General features: G+C 54.1%; 2 protein-coding genes across 2 annotated transcripts; both read left to right on the top strand.

The window, feature by feature from the left end:
• The first annotated feature begins 345 nt into the window (after positions 1 to 345).
• On the top strand, positions 346 to 4,342 carry LOC148776845 (uncharacterized). The gene is made up of 3 exons (XM_088840243.1): positions 346 to 583; positions 1,047 to 3,797; positions 4,056 to 4,342. The coding sequence occupies exons 1-3, from the start codon at positions 346 to 348 to the stop codon at positions 4,340 to 4,342; spliced, it is 3,276 nt and encodes a 1,091-aa protein (XP_088696369.1).
• A 1,867-nt stretch (positions 4,343 to 6,209) lies between these two features.
• Positions 6,210 to 17,058, top strand: LOC129563372 (protein 4.2-like). The gene is given in 10 exon segments (XM_088840242.1): positions 6,210 to 6,392; positions 7,134 to 7,725; positions 7,896 to 8,034; positions 8,340 to 8,443; positions 8,971 to 9,027; positions 9,030 to 9,209; positions 10,629 to 10,928; positions 13,742 to 13,896; positions 14,973 to 15,106; positions 16,896 to 17,058. Coding segments are annotated over 10 exon segments (2,007 nt in total).
• Positions 17,059 to 17,319: the final 261 nt, after the last annotated feature.

Raw genomic sequence — 17,319 nt, 5'->3', positions numbered from 1 at the left:
GCTATGAAGCTGCAATAAATTATGTGTTTGCTTTCTAGACGTGAATGAGTTGCCTCACTGAACATACTCCAGGAAGGCCATCCATAGAAATTGGCTTCTAATCCATACAGAATAATTCACTGGTAAATTTCTTTCAGGAAAGCCCACGCTTTATCTAGACTATAATCTTTACACATCTGGATTCTTCAAACTAGACCAAAGGGAAAACCTCCGCTGGTGCTCTGCTGACAACTGGTGGTCCCTCACCTGCATCTTCTGAGATCAGAACCCAGTGCGGTAGGTGATCAACTCATGAACTGAGCAAAAGAAAACCTCTACAGGGTAGGATATAGGCTCATTATCGGTATGACACTTGGGGCTGATTGTCATCAGGAGTACAAGAAAAGAACAGTCATACATGAAGCATGGATGACCAGGAGGCACCACAGCCCAGAGAAGGCTTGGTTCAAATCCTGGCTAAGCCATCACTCTCTGCACACCCTGAAGACCAGTCTAAAGTCGAACTGTTGTACCAAATTTCTAAAAAGACGTGAAGAGCCTTACCTGCCAGGAAGGGAGGTTGTGGGGGGCAGCATCCGGCCAGGTGAGGGCTCTGCATTCCCTGCCGGCTGGTGATGATGGCAGAGGAGCAGCAGTGGAGAAGGTGCTCCTGGTTCCAGGTCTCGCAGAGAAGCTGGGGAGGTCCCCATAGGTGCTGGACCACCCCCCGACAGGATGGGTGGCTCTTGCACTCAGCTTTGCACAGGCCTCTGAGACACAGGCAGGGAAGGGCTGACCGATACAAATGCAGGCACCAAGGGGGCTGCATGAGGAGGTGCTAGACAGGATGAGCTCTGGAGGAGGAGGCCCCCACAGTCCTTACCAGTCTTTGCATGGTGGCCCCTCTGGTGCCAAACACCTGCCGCCCACAGTGGGAAGTCTCAGCTGCTAGAGAGCCTGGGAGGGGTCATGCGCTGGGGCCCTGCCCTTTGCCCTGTAATTTGCCACACCCACGCGCGCGCAGCACAGTTTCTCTGTGACACGTATACCATGGACTCATCACAAAGGCCAGGCTGAGGACTCCCCCCTCCAGTGCATGCTTGACCACGAGTGGAGTCAGAAGCTAGGGAGGCACTCTCCCAGTTTCACACTCTATTCTCTGGCGTTTTGGTGTGCAATCAATACTGTATGGGCAACTACGCTCCTGAGTTCACTACCTGAGCTACCTGCTCAGGTGGTCAAGCCTGGGAAGCTGGTACCAACCAGTCACCTCCCACTTCCTTGCGCAAAGGAGAGAGAGGTGATGGGCCAAGAAGAGCCCAGGGAAGGCATGACAAAGGAGGAAGGCCACGCAGAGGCCGAAGGACAGGACGATGGTCTGTACCACAGTGGGGATGTGACAGCGACACCCAGGCCCCAAGAGACCAGCGGGGTCCTCACATCCCTGCAGTGCAGTCCTGAGCCTCCAAACCTCCTTCCGGTGCACCCAGAAGGCAGCTTCCGTGAGAAAGCCCAGGGGTCTCGGCTGAATTCCTCCGGAAGCCCCGCCATCTGCTCAGCCGGCACTGGTGGAGACGGCCAGCCTCCCTTGCAACCTGGGCCCCTGGCCACGGTGCTCTCTGCCCCAGGTCCGTGCTGCAACCTGCTGCCCGAGAGGCCAGTAGAGGTGCTGGGAGAAGACCACCGACCCAGCTCCCCAGAGTCACTGATTTCCGGGAAGGTGCTGCAGCATAAACAACCTTCAGACACCCCACGGAGAAGCTCTTCGCCCCTGGGATCTGCCAGCAGTAGGCACCCCGTCAAGCGGAAGACACCCGTGCCGCTTTTTCTGCCACTGCCGCCACTGCTGCCACCAGTGCCACCACCGCTGCCTCTGCCGTGGGGTCGCAGCAACCTTCCCCCTCCTCCGAAGCTTCCAGGCATGACTCTCGCCAAAACCTGGGGCACCCTGAAACAAAGCATGCAGCGTCAGCGGAACAAAATCCTGAAAGATGCAAGGAAGGCCATGCGACGCCACAGTGTCCCTCCGCCTGCCCCAGGGACGACAGGCTCCCTGATTCCGGTCAGTCACACTTTGGCGGTCCCTCCTGCTACCAGCAATTTGGCCGACCGGAACTCCAGATTCCTCAATCTGGCTGGCCGTCCACCTTGCCTGACAACTTGTCTGGATCAGGGGGCAAGACACACAGCCCCCGTGTACTCTCACGCTGCTATTGCTGCACGTGCTCGTCTTCCTCCAGTTTGCAATCCCATTGTGGGAATGAACCTTAAGAAGGATGAAGGCACTCGGTGTTCAGTCAGAGCAGCACCCCCTTTTACTTCTGACCTCTCCAAACCACTGAGCACCCCAACCCTCTCCTTACCACCACCCTCCTACAGAACTGAATCCCCAACACCCATGTGTGTAGATCCTCCCCCTCCCTTATCCTTACTCACCTCTCTTCCAAACCCTCCCATCGCCCCCGCTGTTCTGACTGTGCAGCCCATCCCTGCTACTGCCGTGCCTTTTCCCACCACAGTCCCGGCATCTGGAAGTGTGACCTCCCCGTCTTCTTCAGATCCGGGCATCACAGCCATGGACACTACACCCCCTTCTAAAGCTATGATTTTTCGGTCTCCCCCAGGGATTGGGGTGCAGCAGACACACACTGCACCAGGCACGACACTCTCATTTGTGCCCATGGTCTCCAGCCGCGCTGGGGCTCCGGCTGCCGTCTTCCCCGGGCCCTCATCTGGGGCTCCGGCTGCCGTCTTCCCCGGGCCCCCACCTGGGGCTCCGGCTGCCGTCTTCCCCGGGCCATCATCTGGGGCTCCAGCTGCCGTTTTCCCCGGGCCCCCACCTGGGGCACCGGCTGCCGTCTTCCCCGGGCCCTCATCTGGGGCTCCGGCTGTCGTCTTCCCTGGGCCATCATCTGGGGCTCCGGCTGCCGTCTTCCCCGGGCCCTCATCTGGGGCTCCGGCTGTCGTCTTCCCCGGGCCATCATCTGGGGCTCCGGCTGCCGTCTTCCCCGGGCCCTCATCTGGGGCTCCGGCTGCCGTCTTCCCCGGGCCCCCACCTGGGGCTCCGGCTGCCGTGTTCCCCGGGCCATCATCTGGGGCTCCGGCTGCTGTCTTCCCCGGGCCCCCACCTGCGGCACCGGCTGCCGTCTTCCCCGGGCCCTCATCTGGGGCTCCGGCTGCTGTCTTCCCCGGGCCCTCATCAGGGACTCCGGCTGCCTTCTCTGTTCTAACTGTGCAGCCCATCCCTGCTACTGCCGTCCCTTTTCCCACCACACTCCCGGCATCTGGAAGTGTGACCTCCCCGTCTTCTTCAGATCCAGACATCACAGCCATGGACACTACACCCCCTTCTAAAGCTATGATTTTTCGGTCTCCCCCAGGGATTGGGGTGCAGCAGACACACACTGCACCAGGCACGACACTCTCATTTGTGCCCATGGTCTCCAGCCGCGCTGGGGCTCCGGCTGCCGTCTTCCCCGGGCCCTCGTCTGGGGCTCCGGCTGCCGTCTTCCCCGGGCCATCATCTGGGGCTCCGGCTGCCGTCTTCCCCGGGCCCCCATCTGGGGCTCCGGCTGCCGTGTTCCCTGGGCCCTCATCTGGGGCTCTGGCTGCCGTGTTCCCCGGGCCCTCATCTGGGGCTCCGGCTGCCGTCTTCCCCGGGCCCCCACCTGGGGCACCGGCTGCCGTCTTCCCCGGGCCCCCACCTGCGGCTCCAGCTGCCGTCTTCCCCGGGCCCTCATCTGGGGCTCCAGCTGCCGTCTTCCCCGGGCCCCCATCTGGGGCTCCGGCTGCCGTCTTCCCCGGGCCCTCATCAGGGACTCCGGCTGCCTTCTCTGTTCTAACTGTGCAGCCCATCCCTGCTACTGCCGTCCCTTTTCCCACCACAGTCCCGGCATCTGGAAGTGTGACCTCCCCGTCTTCTTCAGATCCGGGCATCACAGCCATGGACACTACACCCCCTTCTAAAGCTATGATTTTTCGGTCTCCCCCAGGGATTGGGGTGCAGCAGACACACACTGCACAGAGACCACGCACGACACTCTCATTTGTGCCCATGGTCTCCAGCCGCGCTGGGGCTCCGGCTGCCGTCTTCCCCGGGCCCTCATCTGGGGCTCCGGCTGTCGTCTTCCCCGGGCCCCCACCTGGGGCTCCGGCTGCCGTCTTCCCCGGGCCCTCGTCTGGGGCTCCGGCTGCCGTCTTCCCCGGGCCCTCGTCTGGGGCTCCGGCTGCCGTCTTCCCCGGGCCCTCGTCTGGGGCTCCGGCTGCCGTGTTCCCCGGGCCCTCGTCTGGGGCTCCGGCTGCCGTCTTTCCCGGGCCCCCACCTGCGGCCTTGGGTCCTGGTTTCCCCAGGCCCACTATCTAGAACTCCAGCCTATGTCTTCCCCATCCCTCCCTCTTGGGTCCGGCCGCTGTCTCCCCTGTCCCACCCCCCCATCTATGGCTTTGTGTCCTGTCTTCCCTCACCCCCCCATCTATGGCTTTGTGTCCTGTCTTCCCTCACCCCCCCCGCCCCATCTATGGCTTTGTGTCCTGTCTTCCCTCACATCCCCCCCCCATCTAGGACTTTGGCTGTTTCCCTCAGTTCTCAAATTATGACTTTGGGTCCTGCCTCCCCCAGCCCCCCAACTATAGCTTCAGCCCCTGTTTCCCCCAACCCCCCATCCATGGCTTCAGCTCCTGTTTTCCCCAACCCCACATCTGTGGCTTCAGTTCCTTTTTCCCCAGCCCCACATCTATGGCTTCAGCTCCTGTTTTCCCCAACCCCACATCTATGGCTTCAGCTCCTGTTTTCCCCAGCCCCCACCTATGGCTTTGGCAGTTATCTATGCTCCAGCAGATGGCATCGCGACAGATGCCAAACCAGTCTTTGACACAGATGCTATAGAAACCACACCTGCTCCTCAGACTGTTATTTTCCAGTCTACCTCTGACTCCAAGGAGAACCACTACCCATATCACGTGGCTGTTCTTGGTTGTGAGAACACAGCACCCAGTGGCAGCAATGCCTGGACCCAAGCCTCGACTTATTTACCTGTGGAGCTGGTCATCAGAGGTACCCACATTTCAAGTGAAGCTTGAAACCCAGAAACTTGGACTCAGAACTCACCCTTTAGCCCACATCTGGGGCCAACAATAGGAAGAAGCCTAACAAGTCTATTCCACTGGGAAACCCATTAGCCCTAGCACAATATAAAAAGCTAACCTCTTCTGCAGTCCAGCCACCCAGAAGAAGCATAATGGATTCAGGTTTGCCAGATCCCCTGTCTGAGACCACCACCATCAACATGCAGCCGGCCTTTGTCTACAACTCAGATATTTTCCCCAGGTATGTATCTGCTACTACTGGTTTTGGAGAGGATACCACAGTGCCCGGTACTGGACACTGGTACTTGTCCCTTCACACAAATTTCTCCTCTATGGTGATGGGATTTGTAACTGTAGCTTTTCTACACTCAGGTGGCTCCTGAGTGCAGCGATGGGAAGTGGTAACACCCCGACCTCTAACCTCTAACCATAAGGATGGCAGTGTCCCCTGCCATCACTCTACCACCTGGATTCGGCTCAGGTAGACCCCAGGCATTTGGATTCAAGTTAGAACCAGATATGTGCCCCGATGCTGGGAGGGCGGCTTGCCCTTCCTACTGCAGCAGCCATGCTGCACTGAGATGCCCCCAGGTGATCTGGCCTACAGTAGGAACACTAATGGTGCTGGGTGCCCCACACAGTTCTGTCCAAAAGTTAGGTGGGCCAGATGCTTCTGAATAAGTGAGGCCTAGGGCATTCACACCAACCCCAAAACTCCCACCAGCCATAGAGGCTGCAGGTCCCATCAACAGTGGGCCTGATGTGGTACTGCAGACAGCAAGCTACCGTCTCCAGTCCTCTGCCAGAGCTGCCCCCGTCTAGGGCCCCAGAAGTTTTTTACTCACGAATGGTCCCCTCCTCCCAGAGTGCAGGGGACAGTCCCTGGAGGAGGGTCTGAGTGAGGAGGGGCAGACAGTAGCATCCAGCGGGGAGAAAAATGACAGGAAGGGGTCCTCCCTCAGGTCACAAGCCAGCGAGGACTAAAACTGACCTGGGTTTCCTTGAGACCTCCCTCTCCCTGCCTCCTCACCCCCAGCCCTGGCAGGTAGCTTAGGTCCCTGGGAAGAAGGGGGTCAGTTCCATCTTACCTGTGGTTTGGGGATAAGGCAGTCAAAGGAACTTGTTTTCATTTCTAAATTATTCCCATGAAGGTGGCCTGGTCCTTTCCTATTGTCCTTCAAAAGTTCTCTCACAGGAGTAATGTGTTCTCTCTTTCCTCATGTGGCTCAACCCTCTCCTCTGAGGAGGTGGTGAGGGACAGCGCTAGCCTGCGAGGAGGAGGAAACGTGGGCCTCAAGGCCCCAGGTGCAAACACTCGAAGAATCAGGGCCAGGCAGACCAAGGAACAGTGAAAGCCTCCAGCGAGGGGCAGCCCTCCTGCTGCTCTCGTGTCCTGAGTTTCATTTGCCACTATGGGCTTCCCTGGGGGCTCACAGAGTAAAGAATCTGCCTGCAATGCGGGAGACCTGGGTTCGATCCAGGTTTCAACCCCTGGGTCAGGAAGATCCCCTGGAGAAGGGAATGACAACCCACTCCAGTATTCTTGCCTGCAGAATCCCATGGACAAAGGAGCCTGGGGGGCTACAGTCCATGGGGTCACAAGAATCGGACACGACTGAGCGACTAACACTTTCATTTTCATGGCTCACGAACCCCTGCTTCTGAAGGACTTGTTACAAATGTTTCCCAGACACCATCCCAGTGGGTGAGGGTGGAGCCCAGGAACATGCAGGTTTAACAAGTTCCAGGTGATTTCCATACAGGTGATCTGTTCACCATGCCTGGAGAACTTTGATGAGCCCTTGCTACGGGCGTACTAAGTCACTTCAGTTGTGTCCGGTTCTTTGCGACCCTATAGCCCACCAAGCTCCTCTGTCCGTGGGATTCTCCAGGCAATACTGGAGTGGGTTTCCATGCCCTCCTCAAGGGGATCTTCCCCACCCGGGGATTGAACACATGTTTCTTTCAACTCCTGCATTGGCAGGCGGGATCTTTACCATTAGCGCCACCTGAGAAGCCGGAGCCCTCCCTACTCACCCCCATAAACATCCACACATTTCCCCAAACAGCTGCACGTTCTTAAGGAGAAGTTCGTCCTGCTCACTGCGAAGATCCAGACTATGGAGGAAAGGGCCTTGCTGAACAAGCGCCGGGACAGTGCGCCCATCCTGCGACAGAGGGTCACTGGTCATGGGAGGCCCATGTACGAGGGTCAGGCCTGGGTGTTGGCAGCTGCTGCTTGCACAGGTACAGAGCAGACTTGCCTGCCACACCCAGGCAAGTCACCTTGGCTACCGCACAGAGTGTCTGCCTTGCTTCTTGCATTGCCCGGTCCCCCCTGCCCCGTGACATCTCCAAAAGCAGCCACTGCCTCCACTCCGCAGCATCCCCCACCTCCACCACACCTGTGCCTGCTTCCCATGCGCCATCTGGCCAAGACGGCTTTTCCCCAGCCACTCCTCCCAACCAACTTCTGCTCCTTTTCCCAGATTCAGCAAAGCTGGGCCCATCTGGCGAGCTCTGCTCCCAAACTCCCCAAAGCTCCTGCCTGCCTCTGCCCCGGAAAAGCCAGTCCCAGCGCTCTGTTGAAGCCCCCCGCTGTCCACTCCACCTGCTGTGTATCTTGTCTGTTTCTCATTACTTGGCCTGCACGTAGCCTAGGTCGGGCGGGTGTCAGCTCCCGTGCCCCTTCTTTCCACAATGTCACCTGGCATTTAGGACCATGAAAGTGCCCGGTGTCCAGAGGAGACACTGAGAACGCTAGCCATAGACCCCATCCCCCGCGTCCCAGGCCTCTCTGGTGCCCTGACCCTCTGCCCGCTTGCCCGCAGTGCTGCAAGGCCTGGGAATCCCTGCCCGTGTCGTGACCGCCTTCACCTCCGCCCAGGGCACCGGCGGGGGCCTGCTGGTAGACGAGTACTACAACGAGGAGAGGCGGCGGAATGGAGAAGGCAACAGAGGCAGAGCCTGGTGAGAAGCCCAAAGGGGATGCCTGACGTCCCAGACCTGAAAGGGCTCCAAACCCGCAGGCTCTCATCCACGGGAACTCCCCGCCCCAAGCAGCCCTGCTTTGAATAGGCCTTCCGGATTCTGGAAGGCAGGATTCCGAAGGTCAGGGTGAATGTGAGATGCACGCCCCTTCCTGGGAGTGTTGGAACCACTCGTCCGCAGTGTCCTCCCAGCCACTCAGTATCAGCTCTGTCATCTCCAGGGCTGCTTCCGGACTCCGCCCCCCCCCCCCCCCCCCGCAACTTGTATTGTTCCCTTTGCTTCAGGATCTTCCAGACTTCCACGGAGTGCTGGATGGCCCGGCCTGCTCTGCCTGAGGGTTATGACGGATGGCAGATTCTATACCCAAGTGCTCTTAAAGGAGGTGAAGGTAAAGCCTGGGGTGGGCCTAGGACCCCTGGGTTACACAGCGCTGCAAGAGTACAGGGAGTCCCTTGGAGAGGAAGCAGGGGCAGCAGGTGTTCCATAGTGGGTCTGCAGCCCCTAAAACAGAAGGGGTGGCAGGACTGATGGTGAGCAGTGGGATGCCGGCCCAAGGCCCCCCAGGAACAGAACAGTCACAGAGCCAGGCACGCAGGAAGTGCTCAACAAAGGCAGCCTGCTCCTGTCATGTCTGCGCTCAAGCTGGCTTAGGAGCTCCCATGTCCTCTGTAACTCTGAGGTCTCGTCCAGCTTCTGAGAGGGCGCCTGCCATAGACCATGACCAAAAAGCTTTGTCACTACAAGTGAGCCTCACCTCCTCTGTGCCCTCAGAAACCCTGCCTAGTGCCCACCTCTGACCTTGATTCCAGCAGAGGGGCAACAGGGCGTTAGGATGGGGACAGAGGTTTGGCTGCTCTGACCGAAGCCAAGGTCTGGCTGTGGTTCCTCTCACTCACTGACGTTTCTCTCCCTCAGTCCTGGAGGCCTGTGATCTGGTCCCAGTCAGAGCGGTCAAGGAGGGGATAGTGCAGCTGAGCCTGCAGCAGCAGACATTTTTGCCTCCATAAATGCCTCATGTGTGGTCTGGAGGTGCCGTGAGGACGGGACCCTGGAGTTGACTGACTGCAACCCTAAGGATTTTGGCAATAATAGCACCGAGAATGTGGACGGTGACCGCCGTGAGGACATCACACAGAACTACAAGTATCCTGAAGGTACCAGGCAGTGGGGGTCCTCTCAGGTGGCTCAGAGGTAAAGAATCTGCCCACCAATGCAGGAGATGCCAGTTCGATCCCTGGGTCGGGAAGATCCCCTGGAGTAGGAAATGGCAACCCACTCGTTTTCTTGCCCAGAAAAATCCCTTGGACAGACTGAACGGATGCAGTCTGTGGGATTGCAAAGGGTTGGAGACGACTGAAGCAATTTAGTATGCACGCACCAGGTGGAAGAGGGCCCCAAACAGCAACAGAGGGAAAGGAATGGGCCAGACACATGCAGGTCAGGGAGACGTGCTGTCCGCTCCCCATCACATAAAACAGGACTGCTCAACCTTGTTTGACTTTACTCACATTTTGGACCAGATATCTTTGCTCTCTGGGAGGCTGTGCGACCTGGGACATTCAGAAGCCTTCCTGGTCTCTCTCCTCTAGATGCCAGCCCCTCCTCAACCAGCACCACCAGTTGTGACAACCAGAAATGTCTCCTGACATTTCCAAATGTCCCCTGGGGGCAAAATTGTCCCCAGCTGAGAACTACTGCTATAGAACAGAATACTTAATACCAAGCCCAGGTGACTTCCCTGGTGGTCCAGTGGTTAAGACTCTGCACTTCTACTGCAGGGGGTTAATCCCTGGTTGGGAAGCTAAGATCCCATATGTCACATGTGGCATGGCCAAAGACAAAAGAAAAACCAAGCCCAGCTGCCAGGAAATATTCTCTGTCTCCTGCTGTATTCCAACACTCCCCACCCTCCCTGTGGATTCCCCTCCATATTAGTTATTAGAGTGCCCCGCGGCCCTGTCCTCCCATTTGTCCAAACAAGAAGGCCTGCACTGTTCTTGAGCCGCCCAATGGCACCCTCACCCCCATCTCCTCATCTCCTTCCCCGTTGCCTGCAGGTCACTCAGGGCCTCATCATCTCTTTTCTAGAGGATTATAGTAGCCTCCTAACTGGACCCCTGCCTCCAGTTTCCCCATCATTATTCCATCTCTAACTTACAGTTTCCAGAGTGAGCTTCCCAGGACACAGATATGTTTATGTGACAGAATATTCCTGCTCCAGAATATTCCATGGCCTCCATTTCCCTTGGAATAAGTCCAAACTCCCTCACTTAGGAAAATACAAGTTCCTGCAACTTGGGCAAAAACTAGCTTTCCCACCGTTCAAGGGGCAAATTCACAGTACTTGAAGAACTTGACCCCTGAGTGACTTGGAAGAGACACACTGTATCTGTGGTGAGTTTGTCTAACACAAACCTTTCTTTTAACTACACGTGGCGCAAGAGGTTTGCAAGGCTCTTGTGGCCTTGGGCAATTTGAGCAGTAGTGGGTCAATGAACCTTAATCCTGAGCTTTTATTAGAAGAGTCTATACCTGCTGGGTAAGAAGCCTGCTTTGTTTATTCCATTCTTCAGGATCTTCTCAAGAAAAAGTGGTGCTGGAGGAAGTCCAGAAATACGTAATGAAACACAAGAAAGATGGTGCCATCTATCCTCCTTGTTGTGAGACTGATGATCCTCTACATCTCTTTTTGAAAGCACCGAGTTCCCTAGCCCTGGGAAAGAATGTAGAGTTCTCTGTGAACTTGTTAAAGCCCAGGGACCAGGAGAAGGAAGTGTAGCTGGCAGTTGGGCTGCAGGCAGTGTACTACAATGGCGTCCTTGCTGCCAAGCTCTGGAGGAAGAAGTCTGTCCTTACACTCAGTGCCAACTCAGGTAACGCTCTGGGGCCCCTTCCCAACACTCTACACACCCAGCTCCCACCTGTATGGCAGCAGCCATCCAGCAACCCCTGCAGATTTGAAGACATGGTTTCTAGTTCCTGAAGGGCTCGCTCGCTCTCTGTCTCATTCACTACATATTTACTGAGCTTCACACAGGAAAAACAAAACCCACAATTCTGATTGTAGTCGTCTGAGTCAACAGACTGTGGAGCAGGGTAAGAAGTGTTTGACGAAGTAAGCACAGTACAATGGTGGATTAGCATCTCTCCCAGGCAGGAGCAGGCTGCCCCCAGGTAAATCAGGCTGCCCTGGGTCTTGAAGGATGAGTAAGGCAGTGTCAGACAGAGAAGTGAGTCATGGGCTTTCCAGGCAGAAGGGACATATGCCCAGGTTCTTCCTCCTCCTTGAGAATCTTATGTAATTGATCTGGAGCCGGATCCAGGCACTGGACTTTTTTCAGAGCTCCCTGTGTTATTCTAGGGTTGAAATTCTCTGGACTAGAGCAGCTAGTTCTGCTCTAGTTCTCATGGAAAAGTTCTCCAACTTTGCTGCATGTAAGAACCAACTGGGGGAAGTTTGATGCTCACCTTGCACCCCAGACCAATTAAGTCAGAAACTCCACAATTTGACCCAAACATCAAAAATATTGTTAAGTCCCTGGGTGACTCCAATGTGCAGGCAAGAGAATCAGTGGAATAGAGCTTGTTTACATGATTGCAGCTCCCTCCTGACTGGTCCCCCTGCCTCCAGTCTTTCCACCCTGTTCCCTTTCCAAGAGTGGGAGGAGTGGAGTGGGGGAGTTGCGTGAGAGCCAGACTGGGCCAGATCTTGAAGTGGCTTGTAGATGCTGCTCAAGAGTTGGGTTTTATTCTCTGGGCAATGCGGAGCTGGTAAAAGGTTTTAACCAGAGGAGTCAATGGGATTAGAAATTCATTTTTGAAAAAGAACTTTTGGTAGAATGGAATGGAAGGGGTCATATTAGAGTCATGTATCTCAGCCTTGTCTGTATGTTGAATCACCTGGAGAATTTTAAATATACTGATTCTTAGGTTTCTCGGTCGGAGTCTGTTTTAATTGACTTGGGGTGTGGCTTGGCATTGGGAATTTTTAAAGCTTCCCATATGATTCTAATGTGTATCTAATGTGTATCCAACAACCACAGATTAAAGTTGGAAGGTTTTGAAAAAATCGAAGGACAAAGTAAACTAGCAAAACTTTTCAAATGAAGTCATATTATAGAAGTGGGCTAGATTGAACTTGGGTATGCGGCTAGAAGGTGCTTCCAGTTTGGATGAGCCTCTAAAGTAGGGCCAATGGGAAAGAACAGGTTTGGGGAGAAAGATGACGCGTTCTGTTTGTTGCGTGTTGGGTTTGAAATCCCAGAAGACATCTGAGCTGTGATGGACAGTAGGCAGCTGGAAACCTAAACCTGGTATTTTGGATAAAGTCCTGGATGGGGGCAGGGGCGAGTGGGGAAGGGCTGAGAAAATGAGAGGGTGAGGAGGAAACCCAGGCAGCACCAGCGTGCAGGCAGCAAACAGGGAGACCTAGAGTGGGAGACTAAGTCAGAGAGGAGGAGGGGGAGCCCAGCACGGCCAGCGGAGGGGCTGGGAGAGGTCAAGGCGGGGAAGCCTCTACTGACAGGGAGGTCGGTGGAGAAGCAGTAGGATCCTGGGGCTTAAACTGACCGAGAGCTGAGGAGGTGAGACAAGGTACGCAGTCTTTCCTGGAAGAACGGATGGAAAAAGAAGAGAGGCTGGGTGGCAGACGGGGACACTCGGGAGAGGGAAGGTGTTCTTTGTTTTAAGATGACAGAGAGCAGAACCTGCTTACATGCTGAAGAAGAATTAATAGAGAGAAAAAGACAAAGCCTCAGGAGAGATGGGTTATAATCGATGGTGCAACCTCTGAGGAAATGAGACACAACTAGAATAATTATAGCTCACATTTATTGAGCACTTATTTTCGGCAAACACGATGTTAAGTGTTCTGTATGCATTATCTCATTTATCCTCATAATGACCTTATGAGGCAGGAACCATTATCATCCCACTTTACAGATGAGGAGACCAAGACACAGAAAGTTAAATAAAGTGCCCACAGTCACACAGCTAAGCAGCGGTGGGGTTGGGATGGAGCACTGATCTAAAAAGCAGAGGACAGGATCTGCGCACAGAGCGGGGCCGCGCCCTGGAGGCAGTGGCGAGGAGGGAAGCTGGCTTCATTTTCTCTGCAAACGGGAAAGAACAGAAGCAGAGAAGGGGAGGGGACCAAGCAAGCGTATATCCAGCTGTGACTGGGTGGCAGGTCTGAGGCCAGCACTTAACAACTGTCTCATGAACCAGAAGCCACCCCGCCAGGTAGGTGTTACTACTAGACAAGGGGACTGAGGCTCCACTTGTCGTCCACAGGGCCCTTTCCAGAGCCCTGTGGAGGCGGTCTGCCAGGAGTGTTGTGCCCATGGTGCTGATGCTGGTCTTGGATGGGTTGCTCGTTGTTTTATTTTGGCTGCCCCTGGTCTTAGTTGCGGCATGCGGGCTCTTGGTGGTGGAATGTGGGAATTGTTGTTTCCTGACTGGGGGTTGAACCTGGACCCCCTGCCTTGGGACCACGGAGTCCTAACCACTGGACCGCCAGCCAAGTCCTTTTGGGTGGGTTCTTGAGCGAGTTCCTTCTGAAATTGCTGTGAGGAAGAAGGCATCTTTCTGGCGTCAGTGAGGCCCTGATTCCTGGGAGTCATGTGTGAAACCACTGCTTGTCTCCAGGGCACTCCTGGTCCCTGACTCCCCCTGTTACGTGTTTCAGCTAAGAAAATCTCTACCTCCCTGTTCAACTCCAATTTTGAACAAAGCCTGCCAGAGAATAGCTTCCTCAGACTCACTGCCATGGCAACGCACTCCAGCCTTACCTGCTTCGCCCAGCAAGACATCGCCATTTGCAGAGCACACCTTGCCATCGAGGTAGGCACCGGTCCTTCCCCAAATCGCTGTGTTTGCTGCTATTCAGAAAGAACAGAGCCCCTCAAGCTTCAGAGCAGGTGACCGTGCTGAAGAAACTATCAGGAAATGCTGGGTTGAGAGCTCCTTCTCTTGAAAGAGATGATTTCTTATAGATGATACTAAGATTTAAATCTTTCCACTTTAAGTAAAGGTTTCTAAAATCGGAGTCTTCTCAGTGGCTGCCTCCAAACTTACAAAGATAATAGCCTACGGTCATTTAGCACTTTATACAATACCAGTGTATTTTCACGTTTTACTTCTTTGAATACAACAGCCCTGGGAGGTGAACTCTTCCCGTTATTCAGATGAGGAAAGCATCATGCCTACAAATCTTAAAAATGGCCTGTCTTAGAGGCTTAGGGCTCTTAGTCCAGTCCTCTTTCCACATGTGTACTCGGACCAAAATGAATGTGACTTGGTCTCTGCCCTGGAGGGGGTTACAGTTGGGCAAGGGTGCCACCACATGTGGTCTCTGTACCAGCTTTCAGAGGAGCAAAGTCACTCTGGCACAAGTGAAGTAAAGAGGCCTATTTCCGGCTGGGGGTTTGGGAACACCTCATGGAGGAGGTGGCATTTGTGTCAGGCTTTGAACAATAGGTGAGCTTTCAGTGCAGAGGAGGGAGAAGGCCATTGCAGATGGAAGACTGAGGAAAGAGGCCCAAAGGAAGGGAGCCTGAGGGCTGTGCTGGGGCTGGGAAACTGTCCACAGAGGCTAGGGTGGAGTCAGGGGTAGGACAGATGAGCCCGGGATAGATTGGGGTTAGATTGTGACGGGCTCTGAAGGCCAATCAAAGCTGAATTCTGAAGACAATACGAAACCATCCAAGGTTTCCAAGTGAAGGAAAGGCACCATCAGTGTTGTCAGTGATGGATCAAGGCTGAGAGGACATTCAGAAGACCACGTAGAGGGGAGGGAAGTCAGCAGTCGAGTTTAGGTGAGGATGGTAGAGATAGGAGAATAACCAAGAAAGGGTTCAGGACGGTAGCCAGGAGGGGAAGGCGTGACTACAGCTCTGTGCTCTTGGGATCCCCCATAGATGCCAGAGACAGCAGAGCAACATCAGCCCCTGATGGCCTTGGTCAGCATCCATAAGCCCCTCGATGTTCCCTTGGAAGACTGTGTGATCTCCATCTTCGGAAGGGGGCTCATTCACAGAGAGAAGAGCTACAGGTAAGAGACCACAAGCTTCTCATCCCACAGAAGTGTCTCACCCTGTCAGAAAGGCAAGAACCTGGGCTTCCCTGGTGGCTCAAATAGTAAAGAATGGCAGGAACCCAAGACTGATGACACTCTGTTTGCTATGTCCATGAGGACAGAGCAAATACCTGCCAGAGTTGAACTAAAAGATCAGGGCCTCTCTCACCCTGGGGCCACCAATGTTTACTGGGTACAGGAGAGAGGGGGGCTCTGTGCCCCTTGGGCACCTGATGCTGGCTGAGGCCCTGGTCATGCAGAGAGGGCCTGAGGATTACTGATGAGCGCAGGTGAGGGGGTTAGGGAACATCACAGGCAGGAGCTGCACTCTACCAGTGACAACACAGCACAGGATTTCATTTCCACATCCCTTTACTCCTATTCCCTACTCCCATTCTCTCAGATCCTTGTCTTAGTATGTGTACAATGTGTACTGTTGCTTCTCGAGCCTGTATTTTTAAACTATATAAATGTCAGGTCTAATTCATTTCACTCAGAACAGTTTTTCACTCACCCACAGGTCGTCCATTGCTTCTGTTACAAATTCCTCCGTCACGTATACCCCTGCTTCCCACCACACCACTCCACAGTGCCTCCAACTCTCAGACACCGCAAGTACACACATTCCCTTATCACCTGCTTGAAAACGTGTGTGTCGGGGGGTAAATACACAGGAACGGAGTTGCTGAGACATGGGATAAGACCTGGTTTGACCACATGCTACCAGATTGGTTTGTAGAATAGCTGCAGTTCCCTCCAGCAGTACTTGACAGCTTCTATATTCTTACCATTCCTCCATTCTTGGCAATACGCAGTTTTCTCTTTTAATCCAGTCTAACAGGAATAAAATAACATCTCATCATTGTTTTAATTTGCAACTCTTCATGTTTATTAGCCTTTTCCATTTCCTCCTCTGTATAGTTCCTTAACTTTGCCCACTTTTTTTGCCGTTCCTTTTTTCCTTGTTGATCTGTGGGTATATATATACACACATATATTCATACACACAAACCCTGTATAATCTAGGTTATTAGCACCTTGTTGGCTTTAGATGTTGCAAGTATCTCTGTTAATCATTGCTCCTTCTCTCGTCAGGTCCACAGCATCCTCCACTAAACACACACATACAGTTTAGAGTTCACGATGCCTATTCCTACAACCCCGAGGTCCCTGACAGGTTGTGTGGTTGTTGAGCCACCACCTCAGCCTCAAGAAACTCAGTCAGTCACTCTTGGCCATAAGTTGACGGAAGGACTGCCAGCATTTAACCAGACTTCTGTGGTCTCCCAGATAGATTGTTAAGATAAAGCTTCTCAAAAGAAATCTGCACTATGTGCTCAGTCACCGTATGAAGGTCCACAGGTAGACAAGAAAGCTGCTGATAGGCCTCCAAACAGCAGCTGCCGGCATCCTGACGTCTCAGTATGCCCACTACACCCGCTGCAGTTAGCAACGAGGATTCTAAAACCATAGTTTTCACAAGCCTACTATTACCAAGAATGGGCCCAGACTGAAGTCACAGGTGATGAAACAACAGATGCAACCTGGAAGCCCTTGGAATAGGATGTTTCTCTTCTCAACCATACAGCTGCTCACCATGGAGGCTCCTGCCTTCCACCTTCTTCCAACCTCCTCTGTTTTAACAGCTGGGTACTTACATGTTTATTTCTTCACGGTCTGTAAGCAGGTAAGCATCAGATTCACTGGGACCAGCAAAGGAATGGCCCTGAGACAGAACTAGGACGTTTCTTTTCTTCTATTTCAGAGTGAATTCGGTGCAGCCCAGAAACACTTTGCGCACCCAACTCGAGTTCATGCCAATGAAGGTGGGGCACCAGAGGCTCACTGTGGAAATGGACTGCAACATGTTCCAGAACCTAACCAACTTCAGAACTGTCACGGTGGTAGCCCCTGAGCCTCCAGCTTAAACTTCCAGCTCCCGCATCACGTTCCCCAACCACCTCCTCAATCTACAATCTAAAACCAAGCATGCTGGGAAGAGAAACTTTGCTTATCAGACAAATGATTCTCTGCTCAGGTTAAGCAAGAGAGGACCAAGAACAAAACCAGATTCCCCACCTCAAAAAAACTTATAGTCTCAGAAATCAACAGAAAAAACACTCATTTCTGTCACCCCAGCTCAAGGCATCTATGAAGACTAGTTGTCTTAAAATAGAAACTATTGGGCT

The sequence above is a fragment of the Moschus berezovskii genome, chromosome 9 (genome assembly GCF_049115385.1).
Source record: "Moschus berezovskii isolate FMDL1 chromosome 9, NW_MosBer_1.0, whole genome shotgun sequence".
NCBI classification, from domain to species: Eukaryota; Metazoa; Chordata; class Mammalia; order Artiodactyla; family Moschidae; genus Moschus; species Moschus berezovskii.
This window is presented reverse-complemented; position numbering and strand designations above follow the sequence as displayed.

Bases quoted from the DNA above. Each gene is read 5' to 3' on its own strand.
- LOC148776845 (XM_088840243.1), top strand. From the start codon at position 346: ATGACACTTGGGGCTGATTGTCATCAGGAGTACAAGAAAAGAACAGTC. The intron at 584-1,046 runs GTGAGGGCTCTG...CTCATCACAAAG, and splicing joins GGGGGGCAGCATCCGGCCAG to GCCAGGCTGAGGACTCCCCC. The intron at 3,798-4,055 runs CTCCGGCTGCCT...GCCGCGCTGGGG, and splicing joins CCCCGGGCCCTCATCAGGGA to CTCCGGCTGCCGTCTTCCCC.